We start from the raw sequence: 19,816 nt of genomic DNA, 5'->3' as shown, positions 1-19,816 counted from the left end.
CTCCAATGAAGTTATATAAACATCAAGGATGATCAATGGAAACAGGATGCCTCTGAGATCCATCTTGAGTCTCATAGCAAAGGGAATACTTACGTAAATAAGGTATGTTTTTCATTTTTTTTTTAAATTATATAAATCTGCAAACATTTAAGACCAGTTTTTGCTTTGTCATTATGGGTTAGTGTGTGGAGATTGATGAGGGAAAAACATTTAATACATTTTAGAATAAGGCTGTAATGTAACAAAATGTGTAAAAAGTCAAGGGGTCTGAATACTTTCTGAACGATTGTATATACATTAGTAGCATATCTAATGTTTATAGTGAAATAATGAGTCTCTTAAGCGTGTACAATTGTTCTGCATTTTCTTCATTCATCAGCAATATGTGGGCATATTAAAGTGGGCTTCTATAACAGATAACAAAACTGAAAAGCAAAGATATCATCCAACTTTGTTTATTCTTATAATAACAATATTAATAATTATTTTCTCCAGAGAAAGGCAAAGGAACTCTGACTCAGACATTCCAGTGCAGCACATTGAAACCAACCAGCAACTCTTTAATTACATTACAATCCACCAATAATTATCAATTGGCCCTTAATTATTTAATCAGATAAATTACCCCTGCTGTATAAAAAAAAAAAAAAAATTTTTTTGAAGGGGCTTGGGGAGCAGGCAGGTGAAGGCTCGCAATCAGAGTGCAAAGAGTTCAAGTCTGCATGTCCATGGTAGCCTCAAGTAAGACACTGTACAATGATGTAAAAAATGGCAGAAGCTTTCTGGACCACACGGAAACACCTTGTGCAACTGTCATTAGCTGATTAAAATTAGAACATGATGTGAAAACCAATTTACAGCTGTAGTGAATATGCGTTGTACCTCAGATACATTAGTCTAATCATGTTGTACATTCAGTGTCAAACTGCAGCTCTCTTCATCTGTTCAAAACAAACAACTGAAAATGGGGGCAAGATACTCAAGTACAGTAACATGGTGCTTAGACCATAGATTGGGCTTGGTGCAGGATAAGCAAGGGAGAAAGGCCTGAGGGTTACAGCTGGCTGAGTCCAGGGCCATTTTGGGCTCAAAATAAAAATAAGAAAACCTACAAATCAGTTCATACATTTTTTTTAAACTCATTTCCTTTCATATTTTCCACCAATAAATGTATTTTGGAAAAAGATGATTGTGAGGTTTAAGAGAAACAAAACGGTCTCAGAAGACAACAGAAAAGTCAGAGGGGCGAGAGGGGCCAGAAACCCCAAACTGAAAAAAACATCCCCTCCCAAGAAAATTAACAATCCCCTCAAAACGGTCTATACACACACAACCTCCCCCTAGCCACTTTGCTCCCCCCACCCACCCAAAAAGTCTCTCCATCCTCCTTTGCCTTCATCTCAAAAGCTCTCAGTTCAGTCTCAAAGTTCAGCCTCTTTGCCTTTGTGCTCCAGTCTATCTCCATCCACCGTCCAACTCATTGTTATCATCACTACCCCTCTTCCACAAGCTCACAGTTTGAGCTCATTGGCAACCTTGGAGGCGATGTTCTTGAAGGCGATGGATGTGCCAGAAATGCGCTTAAAGCGAACCCCGTTAAGGGAGAGGCGGGGCAGCTTGCACACCTCCATCTCCCACTCGACAAAGTCGTCACGGGCGGGATTCCCAGACACACACAGCAGCATGTAGCGCTCTCGCAGCTCATACTCGCAGCTGTTGGAGTCCAGAACCTTCCGGATCTCCTTCATCATCTCGTTGGGCTCCATGGAGGAGGTGGTTTTCATGCTCCAGGTGAAGCGCAGCGAGCGGGGCTTGTTGTCCTTGGAGATCAGGCCCGGGGTCGTGGTGCTGGGCACCGTAGAGGTGGAGGACAGGGAGTCTTTGTTCTCGTCTCCTGCAGAGCCCAGGGTGCCCTTCTCCAGCTTCTCAGCAGTGGTCAACATGGGTCTGAGTTGGGAAAGAAAGTAGGAAAGGAGAATAAATATAAGGCAAGGACAGAATGAATGAAAAACAGACAAAAACAGCAAGGTTATGGGCTGGTTAACAATGCATTCAATCACAGGGGGAACCAATGACAGCATGAGCATGAAACATTTAAGTTGTGCATTTACATGGACTCTTCAATGAGCAACAGAATACATGCGTCTCTTTCTGTTATTAAAAGATCAATGCTTACATTGTCAAAACCGAAGGAGCGCTACTGATCATATAATCAGCATGCTATTCTTTACACCACCTAAATCAATTCATCTAATCATTATTTGATTGACATTTTTTTCACTGAATCAACAGATTGATCAAATTGTCACTATCGTAATCCTCACCTGTTGGCCTCATCTCGACCCTCTCCCTCATACGGGCTCCTCAAAGAAAATCGGCAAAAGTTTAGTCTCCCCAAATTCCAATTAGACTTTATTACCAGGTTAGTACAAACGCCATCAACTCCCATTGCAACCCCTGCACCTTCAAATTCCAGATTCTATAGTATTTTTCTTAGAGATTATACTGTATGTATCCATAGATTTCAATCATGTGAGCTCCACTACATTTTAGAGGGTTATGAGGAAATAACTAGGTATCTCTACTAATTCTATTTCAAATCCCTAAAAATGGATTTACACCCCCTCCCCCCCGAAGTGGAATCACACAATCCATGGATACTGCTGTATTTTTGTTTAGCATACAACTGGAATGAACAGTCAGAGATCACACCTTTGTCTGTTATGTTAATAAGGCCCATCACCACCATCCAATAACCCCTCTCCTCAAACTCCCACAGCAAGGCATCCATAAGAATAAAATAAACAGCATCGGTCAGATGCATATGCAGGCATTCTGCGGACCTATTCTCAGTTTCCCAAGGTGCCCAAAACCTGAAGTCTGTGCCCACCACAATTATACGACGTCAAATGCATGCACTCGACGCAAGTTTTAGTAAACATAATACAATTCTATCTTCATCACTTTGTTGCTGAGAATATTATATTAGTGCCAAGAAACAGACGGCTCAAATGACACTTCAGGGAACTCATTCGAAATAGAAACAAAAATAAGCCAAGTTAAGAAAAAGAAAACAGCAGGACGTTGCTGAAATATGAGGTTGTTTAGTGCAAACTGCAAGCCAGGACCAGTGGCCTGGTATCAGACAAAAGAAAAGCAGGAGATATCACTCCCAAAATAACAGTGACGTGACCTTTTCAAAATCAACAGCAATAATCCCTACTCTTGTCTGAGCATGTAATGTTGAAAGCCTTCCCAACAATACAGGCAGCTGACAATGGCATTAGATTTCAGAAGAATGCGTGTTCTTCTCAACAATCACCATCTCTCTGTATTCTAAGCTTCTTAGCTTTATGCACACTGGGTAGCATGGCATGATCAGACTGGGCTGCACGGAGGATTCTATTCAATTGGCCAAGGACCCATAGGGCAACACTCAACACTAACCGAGACAAAAAGGAAACGGGAATGAGAGAAAGCAGAAAGGGAGGAGTATCATTCACTGAGGGATGACGAGAGCAGCAGATGACGGTGAACCAGGCGATGGAGAGCAGGGTGAGTTAGTATAAAAAGGCAAATCGTTACAAAAATAAATCCTTATTAAAAAAAATTAAAATAAATTTAAAAAAAGGGTCATGACACATAAAATAGCCTCACAGTGGAGAGATACGACAAGGTAATAGTTGAGGAAAAACTCAGGGGTGTGGTTATTTTTGCCTACCTTCTGGGGAATCTGAATGAGAGATTTCTACAAAAAAGGGGAGGGGGGAAGAAAAAGAAAACTGTATGTACACAAACGTGCGCATAAACAAACCACAGCAAATCTGTTATACATGTCAGTCAACTGAAAGAGATGAATACTCCCCCCGGTGTCCCTCAGGAGGTGAGCTGCTTAAGCCAAACAGTTTGTCACTAAATAGCTGTTAATGTAGCTTGACATTACCATAGTCTTCAGGATGTTAAAGGCAGAGCAGTTAGATGAACGGACTCGGATTAGGACTAACGTTAGCACTGGTTGGGAGACATGCATGCCAATTATGATATATTTACACTGTGTACAAAACATTAAGAACACCTGCTCTTTCCATGACAGACTGACCAGGTGAACGCTATGATCCCTTATTGATGTCACTTGTTAAATCCACTACAAATCAGTGTAGATGAAGGAGAGGAGACAGGTTAAAGAAAGATTTTTAAGCCTTAAGACAGTTGAGACATGGATTGTGTACGTGTGCTATTCATAGGTTGAACAGTCAAGACAAAAGATTTAAGCGCCGTTGAACGGGGTATGGTAGTAGGTGCCAAGCTTCACCGTTTTTTTGTCAAGAACTGCAACGCTGTTGGATTTTTCATAAATCAACAGTTTCCTTTTGTATCAAGAATGGGCCACCAACCAAAGGACTTTCAGCCAGCTTGACACAAAAGCATTGGAGTCAACATGGGCCAGCATCCCTGTGGAATGCTTTCGATACCTTGTAGAGTCCATGACCTGACGAATTGAAGCTGTTCTGAGGGCAACATTGGGGGGGGGGGGGGGGGGGTGCAACTCAATATTAGCAAGGTGTTCTTAATGTTTTGTACACTGTGTATAACACCTTACATTCTGAGTGTTGTACAATTTATCAATAAAACAATTGAACTATAGCAAGATACTCAGATTTGTATTTGAAGGTATTTCTACACAGAGTAACTTCCCTAGCTGCTCCAATTACATGTGTGGCAACTGACCATAGCAACAAAAACATGCACAGCTCCAAACCAACTCAAAAGAAAAGAAAAGAGGAGAGTACTTGTAGTCAAGCACATTGTGAGCACAAGAACATTATGTCCAGACAAAAAAAATAATCACAGGGACACAGTGAAGAGAAGAACGAAAAGTCCAAAAATCACAATGCACAAACATGAATACCTCACTGTAATTCTCACTCTCATTCACTTAAGGCAAGTTGTTCAACACCAGGATGTGATCAGCAAAACAGAAAATCAACATCACAGGTCCCCGTTCCCCCATTCTCTCACCTGCGCACAAATTTAGAGGTGAACTTGCTGAAGATACCAGTGCCCCCAGCTCTTCGGGCCTGGCTGTTCCCATAGGAGAGGGAGGGGGATGCTGGGGGACCATTGTAGGTGGAGGCATGCTGGTCCCGCGTCGCCCTCTGCTGCCCAGCACTGAAAGTGCTTCTGGTGGCCACATTTCTGGGGAAGTTGGATCGCTCAGTCGCCGTGGAACTGCTGACGTTGTGGGCAGAGGGAGACGCCACTGGTACTCTCAGAGGGGCAGTGCTGTTTTATAGTTTTGGGAGTAGAATGAGTAGGCAGAGACATTTATAGATTTCACTATCACCATGCACATCAACATTTTCCCCATTGCTGAAGCTATTTCCCCACAAAGAATGTATGATAAAAACATAACTGAGCTTGAGATGGTGAAACAAAAGTTCAGTAAATTCATATAATTTCTATACAAAAGCCTTTGACTAAAGGAATGTGTGCAACAATGTAGCTGCTTCTATTAGGCTACAACATGCCATCCACACCGCAAAATATTCCATGATTGACTTTAATCTTGAAAGATGAAGCCTAGTAAAATGACATATTGCCCAGAAAACGATTACAGCCTCGTGACCCGCCATGGGCAGCAGGTATAAACTACAGACTTGGAATTTGAGGCCAGTGAAGCTTTGTTGAGTGTTAAAATCAGAGGCACTCTGCATTATCGCAAAATCAGCGTGACACAGTAGGATCAGCTAACAGGGTAACAACAAATGCAGCATCACTACAAAGAAGGAAAGGTTGGGGAAGGGGCATGGAGCTGTGATACTGTCGTGGACCACTCACTCATTGAGGTTATAGCGAAACCACGTAGTGATAAAGTGGATTACGTGTTAACCAATTGATAAGTGAATGACATCCTACCATTATAGCTCATTCACTAGGATTGTTTTTGTTGATTTTTTTTTACAATGTGCATGGCCCATGAGATGTCAGATTTTGTATGGACAGGGAGTTACAGGAGGTATTAAAAAGAGATTACATGACATGCACACCAGCCAGGAGCTGAGAGAGTTCCGGCTCAGGCAAAAACATGGCACCGGCCGGGCCACGTTCAAAGTGTGATGGTGTTTGATGTGTAACTGAGGGTTTGCAGGTACACATGAACCATGGGTTGGGAAGGTTCTGGATTTCATGTGCAATATTTGTGGTAGGACTGGTCGGATAAGGACAGCAGTGTTGGGGAGAAAGGTATTTCCCAAAGAGGTGGGGTGCTTGTAGGGTGAGTTTCAGGGGGTGGGAAAAGTGGCAGACAGAAAAAAGTAGGGTGCTTTCAATGTTGCCCTTCCAGCAATATTGCTAACTTTTAACCCCTACATCTGTGATCCATCTCTACCTATTTTGAATACTCAATGCTGAGAACTGCCACCAGGGACCATCTAACCCAAACCCTTTCATATCCCCTCTCTGTTCTCCCTTCTGACGAGTGACTGTCCTTGTGTTCCCCGCTCTGGTGACACTTGCCTGGGCCGGTGTGCGTGGATGTCTGAGGGGGTGGGATGGGCAGAGGTGGACAGGGACTTGTGGTGTCGGGGGCGGGAGGAGGAAGAGAGAACTGCGGCTGCCGAGGCTGTGGAGGCGCGGGACCCTGGGGTGGTTAGGCTGGGGGAGAGAAATTAATAAACCCAGTGCCGACCGCCCCCCCGTGAGGGGTGGAAGAGGGCCATGGGGTAATCAAGGTTAGAAGTGGGGAGGAAGCGGAGGGGGACACGGCGGGAGGAAAACAACACAAACAACACAGGATCTCAGATAAGGCAGATTTGTATTGGATGACTATACAGAACAGCTTCCATTAAGCTCCCTTAAATCGAAGACTGCATTACTTCTGGGAAGCATTGCACCCCAAAGAAGAGATGGAGAGAGAAACTGTCAGACCAGAGCACAAGTTTGAGGAAAGAAAAAGTGGCTTTAAAAAATGCATAAAGGAATAAATTGCCTTTTTTAAATTTAAATGGGGACAATGTTACAAAACTCTATTAAATTAAAAAGGCATATTTGACATAACATTGTGTGAAAGCGCCATTCTGTCAGTGAGGAGAATGTGTGCTAGTGTTCAACCAATACAGTTTAGTAGCGATGGTGCTGACCACACCGTGTCAGTTTGCCCTCTCATCATCTCTTTCAAGCAAACATGTTTTAGTCACATGCTGTTGGCAACGCTGCTCTCCTTCTCCCACACAGAACATGTTCTTTAAACACATTCCCTCTGCATTCTTCCCTTTTTGTGCCTGGAAGTAGCCTGCATATAAAAGCAGCCAGCATCATAAATCCCAGATGAAAGAGTGAGATCTGACTATCAGGGTCAAGAAATTATTATGGTTTCAGTTGATTGCAGATGCAGTGTTTCACTTTGTGAGTAAGCTGGCCTTGAGTATATTTTGATTCTTTCATACTTGCTAAAATGTGTCACTAATCCATTATAAAAGATTTCAAAACTGCTCCTGTGTGACTGTATGTGAGAATGTGTATGTACTAGAGGTCGACCGATCATGATTTTTCAACACCAATACCGATTAATCGGCCTATTTAAAAAAATATATATTTGTAATAATGGCAATTACAATAATACTGAATGAACACTTATTTTAACTTAATATAATACATCAATAAAATCAATTTAGCCTCAAATAATGAAACATGTTCAATTTGGTTTAAATAATGCAAAAACAAAGTTTTGGAGAAGAAAGTAAAAGTGCAATATGTGCCATGTAAGAAAGCTAACGTTTAAGTTCCTTACTCAGAACATGAGAACATATGAAAGCTGGTGGTTCCTTTTAACATGAGTCTTCAATATTCCCAGGTAAGAAGTTTTAGGTTGTAGTTATTATAGCAATTATAGGACTATTTCTCTCTATACCATTTGTATTTCATATACCTTTGACTATTGGATGTTCTCATAGGCACTTTAGTATTGCCCTCTCCTCGCTGCTACCTGGGCTCGAACCAGGAACACATCGACAAAAGCCACCCTCGAAGCATCGTTACCCATGCAGAGCAAGGGGAACAACTACTCCAGAGCAAGTGGCTATTGAAATGCTATTAGCACGCACCCCGCTAACTAGCTAGCCATTTCACATCGGTTACACCAGCCTATTCACGGGAGTTGATAGGCTTGAAGTCATAAACAGCGCAATGCTTGAAGCATTGTGAAGAGCTGCTGGCAAAACGCACGAAAGTGCTGTTTGAATGAATGCTTACGAGCCTGCTGGTGCCTACCATCGCTCAGTCAGACTGCTCTATCAAATCATAACATAACACACAGAAATACGAGCCTCAGGTCAGTAATATGGTCGAATCCGGAAACTATCATTTCGAAAACAAAACGTTTATTCTTTCAGTGAAATACGGAACCGTTCCGTATTTTATCTAACGGGTGGCATCCTTAAGCTTAAATATTGCACAACCTTCAATGTTATGTCATAATTACATGAAATTCTGGCAAATTAGTTAGCAATGAGCCAGGCGGCCCAAACTGTTGCATACACCCTGACTCCGCGTGCAATTAACGCAAGATAAGTGACACAATTTCACTTGGTTAATATTGCCTGCTAACCTTTCTTTTAGCTAAATATGCAGGTTTAAAAATATATACTTCTGTGTATTGATTTTAAGAAAGGCATTGATGTTTATGGTTAGGTACACGTTGGAGCAACGACAGTCCTTTTTCGCGAATGCGCACCGCATCGATTATATGCAACGCAGGACACGCTAGATAAACTGGTAATATCATCCACCATGTGTAGTTATAACTAGTGATTATGATTGATTGATTGTTTTTTATAAGATAAGTTTAATGCTAGCTAGCAACTTATTTTGGCTTCTTACTGCATTCGCGTAACAGGTTGCAAGATTGAATCCCTGAGCTGACAAGGTAAAAATCTGTCGTTCTGCCCCTGAACAAGGCAGTTAACCCACCGTTCCTAGGCCGTCATTGAAAATAAGAATGTGTTCTTAACGGACTTGCCTCGTTAAATAAAGTTGTAAAATATATATATAGATATGGCAAAATCGGCGTGTCCAAAAATACAGATTTCCAATTGTTATGAAAACTTGAAATCCGCCCTAATTAATCGGCCATTCCGATTAATCGGTCAACCTCTAGTATGTACACTAGGAATCCACCTGCTCTGTGTTAAATCCACTGGCGGCTGGCCACGGCTTGTAAACACTGCCACCTAGACATTTGACTAGCCCCAAAAACAGATCTCCACTGCCATGTCAGAGAGTGTGTGATTGCGAGTGTGTAAGAGTGCGCGCACGGGTGCTTGTGTCTACCTGTCCATTCCGTTCTGGACCCCAAGTGTGGCTCTCTCAGGGACTGGCGAGTTTCGACTGCGACTCGTACCAGTGGACAGGATGCTGTTCTGTAGGACCGATAGAGGATATGATGTAGAGTACAGTAGGGTACATGCCATCAACCCTGGAGTGGCAGGCATGCAGAACAATAAGTCCACTCACGGTGGAGGGGGTTGGGGTGCTCCTCTTACGATCTGCTGCAGCTAAGGGACTGGGAGGGACTTTAGTGGAGCTGCCAGTGCCAGAACCTTTCCTCCCATAATCCTCTGCTGTGTGCTTGTTGTCGCCCTGGGAACGCTTAGAAGCTGAAGAACCTGGGAAAAAGAACAAGAGACAACAGAAGAATGGAAAGAGTGGGACAGAGACGCAAAGACGGAGATCAATATAAAAAGATAGTTGAAACCAAAATAAGAGCATTTGTCCAAAATAGCAGTACATTTACAGTATCCTCATCAATCCAAACAGCTTCCTACCTGCATCTGTTGCTCTCCGGGGCTTCTGATTGGATGAGGTACTGCGCTGTACCTTGTGAGAAGGGGATTGGGCATTGCTGTTTGTGAGATCACTTCCTGGGCGGGGTTTCATTGATAGGCTGATGCATTCGTCCATCTGAGGGGGAAGAGGGATGGTCATAAATATTACCATGGCAGGAGTAGGACACACTTTGCTCCTACATATAGAGTGTATTCACTTCGTACCTCAGAGTTCCTGTAATCTAGTAATAGATATGTGGCCATGACGTCATTGTATTTTTGGTTGACGAGCGAGTCCTGGATCTCCTCCGCAGAGTAGCCCATCTGCAACATGATATCTGGACAGAATGGCGAGAAAAGGTCAACCGTACTACCGCATCAAAGACAGAAGTACTACGCACACATGCAGCATACTGCAGAGAGAAACCGATCACAAACACATGATTCTACAGACAAAATAGTTAGACCATAAAGGCATATCATTAGAGTCTAACAAAAAAAGTATAGTATTTAGTTTTACTAAACATGAAGGCACATGTTGACACAGCAAAGGGCATGTTACGCAACACAGAGGTAGGCAGACTAACAGGGCACGTAAAATAAGACTACCTTCAGATAGAGGGGCCCTCCCCCAATTAATGTAACCTCTAACCCCTTCCCCAGTAACCCCTTTACTGCCACCAGCTCATCCACCAGACGCCTGCCCCACCTCTCTTCCACCCCCCCGCTCGGTCGGGGTGCTGACCTGTCCTCTTGGGGTCCTTGTAGTCTGGCTGGGGCTCGATGAAGGGCTTCAGCTCCTCCTCCTCATGGCCTACGTTCATCCAGCGGTCCTTCATGATCTGCTGCTGGACACAAGCAGAGAGAAAGGACGGAGTCTTGGAGTTAATGGGGAAAGGGAGGTGGATAGAAAAACACAGTACTAACAGTTGTCTCTACACAATTCTGGTTTGTATCCAGCGGAGGCAGTGGCTAGGTGAGGTACTATTAACCTCCAGGCTGCCCCTCTTGGTTGGGTTGAGAATGAGGAACTTCTTGAGCAGGTTCTCGCAGTCTGTGGACATGTAGAAGGGAATCCTATACTTCCCCCGCAGAACCCGTTCGCGCAGCTCCTAAAGGGAAGACGAGCGCAACAGACAAGGATTAAAGTGAGGTGTGGGTAGGTATTCAACAACATCACGTGTTTACCATGCATCCCTTCCACCTTCACTGTTCACTGCCCACCTTTAGGTTCTGTCCGTCGAAAGGCAGAGATCCGCTGACCAGTGTGTAGAGGATGACCCCCAGGCTCCAGACGTCCACCTCGGGGCCGTCATATTTCTTCCCCTGGAACAGCTCCGGGGCGGCGTAGGGGGGAGAGCCACAGAACGTGTCCAGCTTGTTCCCCATGGTGAACTCATTGCTGAAACCAAAGTCTGCGATCTTGATGTTCATGTCAGCATCTAGGAGTAGATTCTCTGCCTGGAGAGAAATTGTTTTCTATTGATACCAGTTCTTTCAACAAAAATATTTAAAGAACAACATGAACATGGAAAAAAGGTGTACTCAAAAGGCACTTCAGCCCAGCTTAAATGAAAAAAAAGGGTGGATCCCAAAAACATTCCTTACCCCAGGATACTTCTACTGGTGACTATCCGGGAGAATAAATAGAGAAAAAAAGGAGCACTGTTGCTGGGTAAATCTGATGGATTTATTGACGGGAAAAACAATAGGCTTACGTAAAAATCAGATATACGAAGCAACAGAGTGCTCCTTCTTGTTTATTCTCTGGGGTAGTCACCAGTTGAAGTATCCTGAGGTAAGGAATGTTTATGCATTTCATAATGTAATAATCTTGATTTTGTCACAAATGGAGCCATCTCTTTCTCTACATTACACATCAAAACACTTCCCCATTTCTTGTCCATCCTCACCTTCAGGTCTCTGTGTACGATGCACTTCTGGTGGCAGTACTGTACCGCTGACACAATCTGTAGCAAGACAAGGAGCAACAGCTAGGATGACCATTCCCTTTTAAACAGTATTGGCAATAACAGGAAATGAAACCAGCAGACAAACAGTGTCTCACCTGTCTAAATTTGGCTCTGGCCTCTTTCTCTTTCATTCTCCCGTGAGCAACAAGGTAATCAAACACCTCACCTGAGGAGAGGGGTTGAGGGGGAGACAGAATGTAGGGGAGTGTTGAAGAAAGCAGTGGAAACAAAGGAGGATAAAAGGTTGAGTAAAAAGAGTATGTGAATAAAGCGAGACAGAACTGATGTTATTAAATGCTGAAAACAGAACATCAGGTTGAACTGAGTAGGTCTTTACTCACCTCCACTGGCATACTCCATGATCAAGTACAGCGTCTTCTCTGTCTCAATAACTTCAAATAACTTAACTACAGAGAAAATATACATTTTGTTAAATTCAATCAAGACAACACCTTCCATCACAACTTAGCGATCAATTTTCAAAAAGTGAACTATGACCTCTACATCGGAAGCCTCCACCAATAAGCAGGCAAGCAAAACATGTTTCTGTTATTTGGTTGGGGATTGATAATCTGAAAAGGAAAGCAGCACAAAGCTCACCGATATTTGGGTGATTGAGCAGCTTCATGATCCTCACTTCACGAAACAGCTATGGGCAGGAGAACAGAGACATTAACAGAAGATCAATCAGTTTATATGCGACAAAGTCAGAGTTTATCCAATATAATTTAAACTCTACACTCCAAGACTGTATGTGAAAATCACTGTGTGCACGTCTCCATGCATACATTTCTGAATAGAGTACTGGCACCCCACCCAAACCATCACGACAGGAAGTACTTGGGTCTAATTTCCTGTAATTACCCCCATATCCTGCCCTAAGCCCTACAGAGGGAACTACCCTCTTCAGGAGAAGATTGGGGTTAGGGACTGGAAGATGCTTCAAGAGGATGGATGTGAATAAGCAATGCTCTGTCACAATCTCTTCTTGATTTGAGCTGTATTCTTTCTATTTCAGAAATAAACCGCCCCTATCTGAACACACAAATCAAAACAACAACCGTATAGCATTAACCCAGCATCTCATTGTCCTCACCTTTTGGAGACTGGAAGAGTTGAGCTGCGTTTTGTCTATGATTTTCACAGCCACCTTTTATAGGAGGGGAGGGGGGAAAGTTAGACATGAGTAGCTCGACTTGAACTATTCCACCCACCAGTGGAAAGAACTGGATGAGGACTCTTTCCCCCCCAAACAACTCTATTACTCTCTGTATTGTTTCTCCATGTGATGCCCCACTCCAAGCACTCATGGCACATCAACAGGGATGTAAACATTTCTGGCATCTTTTATTTCAGCTTATGAAACATGGGATCAACACTTTACATGTTGCATTTATATTTTTGTTCAGTGTAGTTGGGTGACAACCAATGTAATTTGATGGGTCATTGTTACCAAATGTGCTGTAGAAAATTGTGTTTTACCGGCATAGTTGTGTCGGCTAGTGGAGTGGACAACTCGCATTTTTGCCGATTGCACATCTACCTGCTGATCGGGGCTTTGAGATTGCACATTTCAAAATAATAGTTTTCCTAGTTTTGCTTTAAACAGTCAGTGCATCTGGTCATTTTTACATGAACATGGTAAAGTTGTAATTTCATTACAAAGAGTGAAATTGTTTGTGCGAGCACCAGCCCATGATTTGATCTCGTATACAAAAATGTGGGGTCACACAACAGAACAAAATGAGTAATCATTTTAAAGTCATTCACAGTGCTTTAATAAGAAGTGTAATAGACTACTGAGATTGTAAGTCGCTCTGGATAAGAGCGTCTGCTAAATGACTTAAATGTAATGTAATGGTATTCAAGAAATAAGTTTCATCTCACGGGTTGTGATTTTAAATCATTTGATGTGCAACCTAATCCATTTTGAATTTTGGGATGACTACAAGGCAATTGTTATATTGTGCTGTTAAAAATAGGGCTCCAGAATTCTTGCTCAAAAGAGATGAATTTGCCTACGTCTTTATGTGCACTAATATCATAGGCCAATTTATTTGGGGCTAATTTACACCTGAGTAAATGGAAACTCAAAATATTAGCTAGATCGTCAACTCTAAATCTAATACCCACTGCTAGTAGCCATGTATTAATCTAACAGTAAATGTAATGTCCCAAAACTTCGCAGTTGTAGCCTACTATCCAATGACGCCTATGCAATCACAATCGCCGATGCACAGTTCGTGCACTCCGTATCTCAAAGCTATATCAAACATCCTGCTGAATATTCAGTTGAGAAATAAAAAAATCCTACCTACAGAAAGCAGAGAACCTCCTCTCTTCAATGGCAACAACAGTACTACACAGGATTGCTGTGTTTTCCCCGTGGTTGGATTTTGAAATGTTACAATCAGAACACTTGTCTGATGCAACCAATTAAAAATGTAACTCGCGCAGAGCCAAGTCAAAGGGTTGCAAAATGCGATTAAACGGTCGCAGTCTGGAGACCTGTAAAATGGCAAGTTAATTAGTGGGTGACGGGGATGTCAGAATAAAGTAGGGGGACATAAAGCAAATTCCCCCCTCCCCCCAATTGGATAGTGTTTAGATGCTCAGTCTGCCCTATGGCTCAGCTCAGGAGTCTACACACCCACCAGGGGGTCGCATTAACAGAGTTCTGCATTTTTCACAAGAGAAAAAGACTAAACTCATAAGAAATATCTTTGTGTTTTGTAAATGCAGATATAAAATGCTTCTTATTGTAATTTCTGTTCGACAGACTAATTTTGTGCTTCAGTTGCACTTCTCCACAGACCACTCTTCATATGTTCAAGCATGGTGGTGGCTGCATCATGTTTTGGGTATGCTTGTCATCGGCAAAGACTAGGGAGTTTTGTAGGATAAAAAGAAAAAGAATAGCGCTAAGCACAGTCAAAATCCTAGAGGAAAACCTGGTTCAGTCTGCTTTCCAAGACACTGGGAGACAAATTCACCTTTCAGCAGGACAAGAACCTAAAACACAAGGCCAAATAGACAATACACTGGAGTTGCTTATCAAGACGACATTGAATCTTCCTGAGTGGCCTAGTTACAGTTGACTTAAATTGGCTTAAAAATCTATGGCAAGACTTGAAAATGGCTGTCTAGCATCGATCAACAATGGTGTACATTCCAGGTGTGCAAAGCTCTTAGCGGTGAGTCTTTCTGGGTAAGTCTCTGTAAATCACTGCCGACGGTGATTCTAACATGTTTTGACTCAGAGGGTTGAATAATTAACTAATCAAGATAAAAAATAACTAGAAAACATGAATATAACTTTATTTTTTTTGTGTAGACTGGATTTAAATTGTAATTTTGTCAACATTTTAATCGCACCTTGTAACAACAAAATGTGGAAAAAGTAAAGGGGTGTGAATAGTTTGATGGCACTGTAGTGTTGCACTTCTGTTGTCATTTGATGGAAAGTAAGCTTTTTTCTGCCAAATGTGTTGCACTAATGTATTTTCTATGAAGGAAAACTATAGTTGCACACTCTGATCACTCTATTGATGCAACAAAAAAAACTTGACTTTCAATATAAAACGTAGGTGAACTGGTATAAAACGCAGTCTGAAATGTTGAAAACTAACACAACCCCTGAGACACATACACGAGGGCCACTCAGCTCAGACAGATCCAGTTCAGAGGCCCAGCTCCTGAGCTCCATCAAATTTTTAATTTAGACTGGAAAATGAATGTGTTCAGACAACAAATGTTAGTGCATCAAATCACATCGATTCCTTCCACTAATCAAACTGAATCGCACCAAATCGTTTCAAAATGAAAGTATCATATCAGAGCCCATGTATCTAGATGCGTATCAAACCGTGTTTGAAAGGAAAGAGTCACATCCCTAAACACATCTAACAAAAAAGCAGTAACATCAGCGCCACTAAATCCAATGTTTGGACTTGGTTTGATCTCAGTTTATCCTCACCTCTTTCCCTGTGAGGACATGACGAGCCAGTTTGACCTTGGCAAAGTTGCCCTTGCCGATGGTTTTGAGCAGACGGTAGTTGCCAATGTGTGGCTGCTCGTCTGGCGTTGTGGCGACAGAATTCCGGCACCGCGGCATATTAGGACGCCCTCCTGCCTTGGACTCTGAGTGAGACTGAAAGAGAACAAGATTCTGTTAGGAGTGGCGATTTCCTAACACTAGCCTACACAACACCTCCGACACAAATCCAGACAATGCATTTTAGACTCCCATCAAAGGAGAAAGAGCCTTGGATCCAAGGTGACCTCATAGAAAAATGCAACTGAGCATAACTTGATACTGTCCAATAATTTTGATCTCTCAATCTACATAGTCACTATATAAAAAATTATGAAATAAAGTTGCACACTATGTATGCTCCAAACTATTTAATGGGTCAACCTAAGCCATTAGGTTCACCCATTAAAATTGTTGGGAGCATATACTCCTCTTTATTTGGACAGTGAAGCTGAAATGTGTAAATTTGGCTCTATACGCCAGCATTTTGAATTGGAGATCAAATGTTTCATGAGGCGATAGTTCAGAATGTCACCTTTTAAGGGGGTTTTCATACATCTGTTTTACCGTTTAGAAATGAAAGCACTTTATGCATCTGGTCCCCCCATTTGACCTTTCTTCATAAGTATTTGGGGTCATTCTATGTCATTTCAGCAAGCCACGATATACCCACCATCTCAGACTGTTCTGGAATTGTTTCTGTAGTTAGAAACATAAGATAGCTTTCCTGAAATATTTTATTTAAAATTTCACCCAAATTGGCTTTTTAAAATGTATAGAATTCACATAATATTCAACAGTTATAGCACCAAAACATCCAATTTGGATCAAACTTCTTCCTTAACAGTGAGTAAGACTTGAGCAATCCAATAAAAGGGTCAAAAGCCACCCAAGGAGCCCCCCCACAGCAATCCCACCAACAACCAACATTAGTTATCTATGTCTGATAGGTAGTATGGAGATGCTGTATAGCTTCTTGATCTTTTGTATTCCCTGTGAATCTGGTGATGTTGTTTTCCTCCCCTGTTCAGAGAAATTAACCATTGAAGTTGCTTGCATTAATTTACCATAAATTAGTGTGAAAGTACCAGGTTTGCACACTGGATGCTGCTGTTCTTGCTACTTCCGCAACACCCTTTTATCAAATTTGACTAGTCTCTTGTGTTTATTAAATTGATCACAACATTTTCTTGGCAACTTTGGGCAGAAAACCAATAGCTTTTGACTCCAATGGCTAATTTCTCTGAACAAAAAAAAAATTAAGATTCACAGGGAATACAGCAGACAGAACTGATACTGTATACTGGTTGTTGGAGGTGGGGTTGTGGGTGGCTTTTGATCCTTTTATTGGATAGATCATCTTAATCGTTGTTAGGAAGAATGGTCCAAATCGGATGTTTAGGTACCATATTTATTGAAGATATGAATCCTATACATTTTTTTTTTAATTGCACATTTGGGTGCAATTCATTCGTTTAATCCAATTATATTTCACGAATGATCATCTTATTTGCTTTAAACTAAAGTAACGATGTTAGAACAATCGGAGATAGTGGGTGTCGAAATTCTCTTGTGCTTTTTGAGGTGGAATGACTAAACAAATTCACAATGATTCAATTAGTCAAAAGTTTAATATTTGGTCCCAAATTCCTAGCACACAATGACTACATCAATCGTGTGACTACAAACTTGAATGCATTTTCAGTTTGTTTTGGTTGTGTTTCGGGTTATGTTTTGCCCAATGGGAACTGAATGGTGAATAATGTAGCGTATATTTTGGGTGTTCGCATTTTTTTGGGGTGGTTATGACCTTTGTTCCTCAAACTTTCTCACTTATCCTTTTTCACAATTCATGATTATATGTAATCATGGTAGCATCCTCATGAATGTAGCAGTGTTCAGAAATTAAGGGTGTACGTTTCACAGTTATGGGGTCACGGTTCGGTAACATTACAGTGGGAAAATTAAACGCCAACAGTTACTGTAGTTAATTTGGCAAGAGACAACTAAAAAGCACCCTATTTGTGGTACAAGACCAGCTTCTATGACCGCATTCACAATGTTCCTGGCATTGTCTGTTGTGACAGGGATGTTGGACCTCAAGTAGAAGTCTTCAAATGTATGCATAAATAAATAGACACCCGTTCTGAACGGACCAGAGGACAACTACACCAGTTCCTTATAGACCTGGTTGGATCCAGACCCGGTCCAATCAACAACATGTGGAATAAGTCAAGGGGTATGAATACTTTCTGAAGGTACTGCAGTGTGCAACTTTCTTTTTATACGGTTCACACTTTGTTAGTAAAAAAAAAAAGATGTACTGGTCGTGTAAACATATGAGATGTTATCGCAGTAGCAGTGAAATGCTTATGTTTCTAGCTCCAACAGTGCAGTAATACCGAACACACACACATCCAAAACATGTAAAGAAAGAAATATCAGAACAAGCCATGTCAGAGTCCAGAATATAAATACACTGCTCAAATCAATAAAGGGAACACTAAAATAACACATCCTAAATATTTTTATTAAATACTTTTTTCTTTACATAGTTGAATGTGCTGACAACAAAATCACACAAAAATGATGGAAATCAAATGTATCAACCCATGGAGGTCTAGATTTGGAGTCACACTCAAAATTAAAGTGGAAAACCACACTACAGGCTGATCCAACTTTGATGTAATGTCCTTAAAACAAGTCAAAATGAGGCTCAGTAGTGTGTGTGGCCTCCACGTGCCTGTATGACCTCCCTACAATGCCTGGGCATGCTCCTGATGAGGTGGCGGATGGTCTCCTGAGGGATCTCCTCCCAGACCTGGACTAAAGCATCCGCCAACTCCTGGACAGTCTGTGGTGCAACGTGGCGTTCGTGGACGGAGCAAGACATGATGTTCCAGATGTGCTCAATTGGATTCAGGTCTGGGGAACGGACGGGCCAGTCCATAGCATCAATGCCTTCCTCTTGCAGGAACTGCCGACACACTCCAGCCACATGAGGTCTAGCATTGTCTTGCATTAGGAGGAACCCAGGACCAACAGCACCAGCATATGGTCTCACAAGGGGTCTCATCACGGTACCTAATGGCAGTCAGGCTACCTCTGGCGAGCACATGGAGGGCTGTGCGGCCCCCCAAAGAAATGCCACCCCACACCATGACTGACCCACCGCCAAACCGGTCATGCTGGAGGATGTTGCAGGCAGCACAACGTTCTACACGGCGTCTCCAGACTGCCACATGTGCTCAGTGTGAACCTGCTTTCATCTGTGAAGAGCACAGGGTGCCAGTGGCGAATTTGCCAATCTTGGTGTTCTCTGGCAAATGCCAAACGTCCTGCACGGTGTTGGGCTGTAAGCACAACCCCCACCTGTGGACGTCGGGCCCTCATACCACCCTCACGGAGTCCGTTTCTGACCGTTTGAGCAGACACATGCACATTTGTGGCCTGCTGGAGGTCATTTTGCAGGGCTCTGGCAGTGCTCCTCCTACTCCTCCTTGCACAAAGGCGGAGGTAGCGGTCCTGCTGCTGGGTTGTTGCCCTCCTACGGCCTCCTCCACGTCTCCTGATGTACTGGCCTGTCTCCTGGTAGCGCCTCCATGCTCTGGACACTACGCTGACAGACACAGCTCGCATTGATGTGCCATCCTGGAGGAGCTGCACTACCTGAGCCACTTGTGTGGGTTGTAGACTCAGTCTCATGCTACCACTAGAGTGAAAGCACCGCCAGCATTCAAAAGTGACCAAAACATCAGCCAGGAAGCATAGGAACTGAGAAGTGGTCTGTGGTCACCACCTGCAGAACCACTCCTTTATTGGGGGTGTCTTGCTAATTGCCTATAATTTCCACCTGTGGTCTATTCCATTTGCACAACAGCATGTGAAATTTATTGTCAATCAGTGTTGCTTCCTAAGTGGACAGTTTGATTTCACAGAAGTGTGATTGACTTGGAGTTACATTGTGTTATTTAAGTTTTAGTCGGCTT

The 19,816-nt window shown here is 42.5% G+C and overlaps 1 protein-coding gene across 15 annotated transcripts in view; it reads right to left on the bottom strand.

Moving 5' to 3' along the window:
- Positions 1–439: 439 nt before the first annotated feature.
- LOC115135602 (serine/threonine-protein kinase MARK2-like) overlaps positions 440–19,816 on the bottom strand; it is a 34,382-nt gene continuing 15,005 nt past the window's right edge. For 4 of the 15 annotated variants that reach the window (XM_065023586.1, XM_065023587.1, XM_029670474.2 and 1 more), the window contains exons 2-19: positions 15,771–15,944; positions 12,891–12,944; positions 12,395–12,443; positions 12,136–12,201; positions 11,890–11,960; positions 11,735–11,791; positions 11,046–11,282; positions 10,814–10,933; positions 10,531–10,669; positions 10,047–10,159; positions 9,822–9,957; positions 9,511–9,662; positions 9,328–9,416; positions 6,517–6,654; positions 5,020–5,283; positions 3,722–3,748; positions 2,325–2,363; positions 440–1,947 (exon numbers count right to left, since the gene is read on the bottom strand). In XM_065023586.1, coding sequence (XP_064879658.1) covers positions 1,512–1,947; positions 2,325–2,363; positions 3,722–3,748; positions 5,020–5,283; positions 6,517–6,654; positions 9,328–9,416; positions 9,511–9,662; positions 9,822–9,957; positions 10,047–10,159; positions 10,531–10,669; positions 10,814–10,933; positions 11,046–11,282; positions 11,735–11,791; positions 11,890–11,960; positions 12,136–12,201; positions 12,395–12,443; positions 12,891–12,944; positions 15,771–15,908 — 2,325 coding nt within the window. In that variant the 5' untranslated portion in view covers positions 15,909–15,944 and the 3' untranslated portion in view covers positions 440–1,511. The remainder of the gene's footprint in view (positions 1,948–2,324; positions 2,364–3,721; positions 3,749–5,019; positions 5,284–6,516; positions 6,655–9,327; positions 9,417–9,510; positions 9,663–9,821; positions 9,958–10,046; positions 10,160–10,530; positions 10,670–10,813; positions 10,934–11,045; positions 11,283–11,734; positions 11,792–11,889; positions 11,961–12,135; positions 12,202–12,394; positions 12,444–12,890; positions 12,945–15,770; positions 15,945–19,816) is intronic. The other 11 variants (XM_029670477.2, XM_029670479.2, XM_065023584.1 and 8 more) reach the window with 11 other exon arrangements.

This window comes from Oncorhynchus nerka, linkage group LG10 (genome assembly GCF_034236695.1).
Source record: "Oncorhynchus nerka isolate Pitt River linkage group LG10, Oner_Uvic_2.0, whole genome shotgun sequence".
NCBI lineage: Eukaryota > Metazoa > Chordata > Actinopteri > Salmoniformes > Salmonidae > Oncorhynchus > Oncorhynchus nerka.
This window is presented reverse-complemented; position numbering and strand designations above follow the sequence as displayed.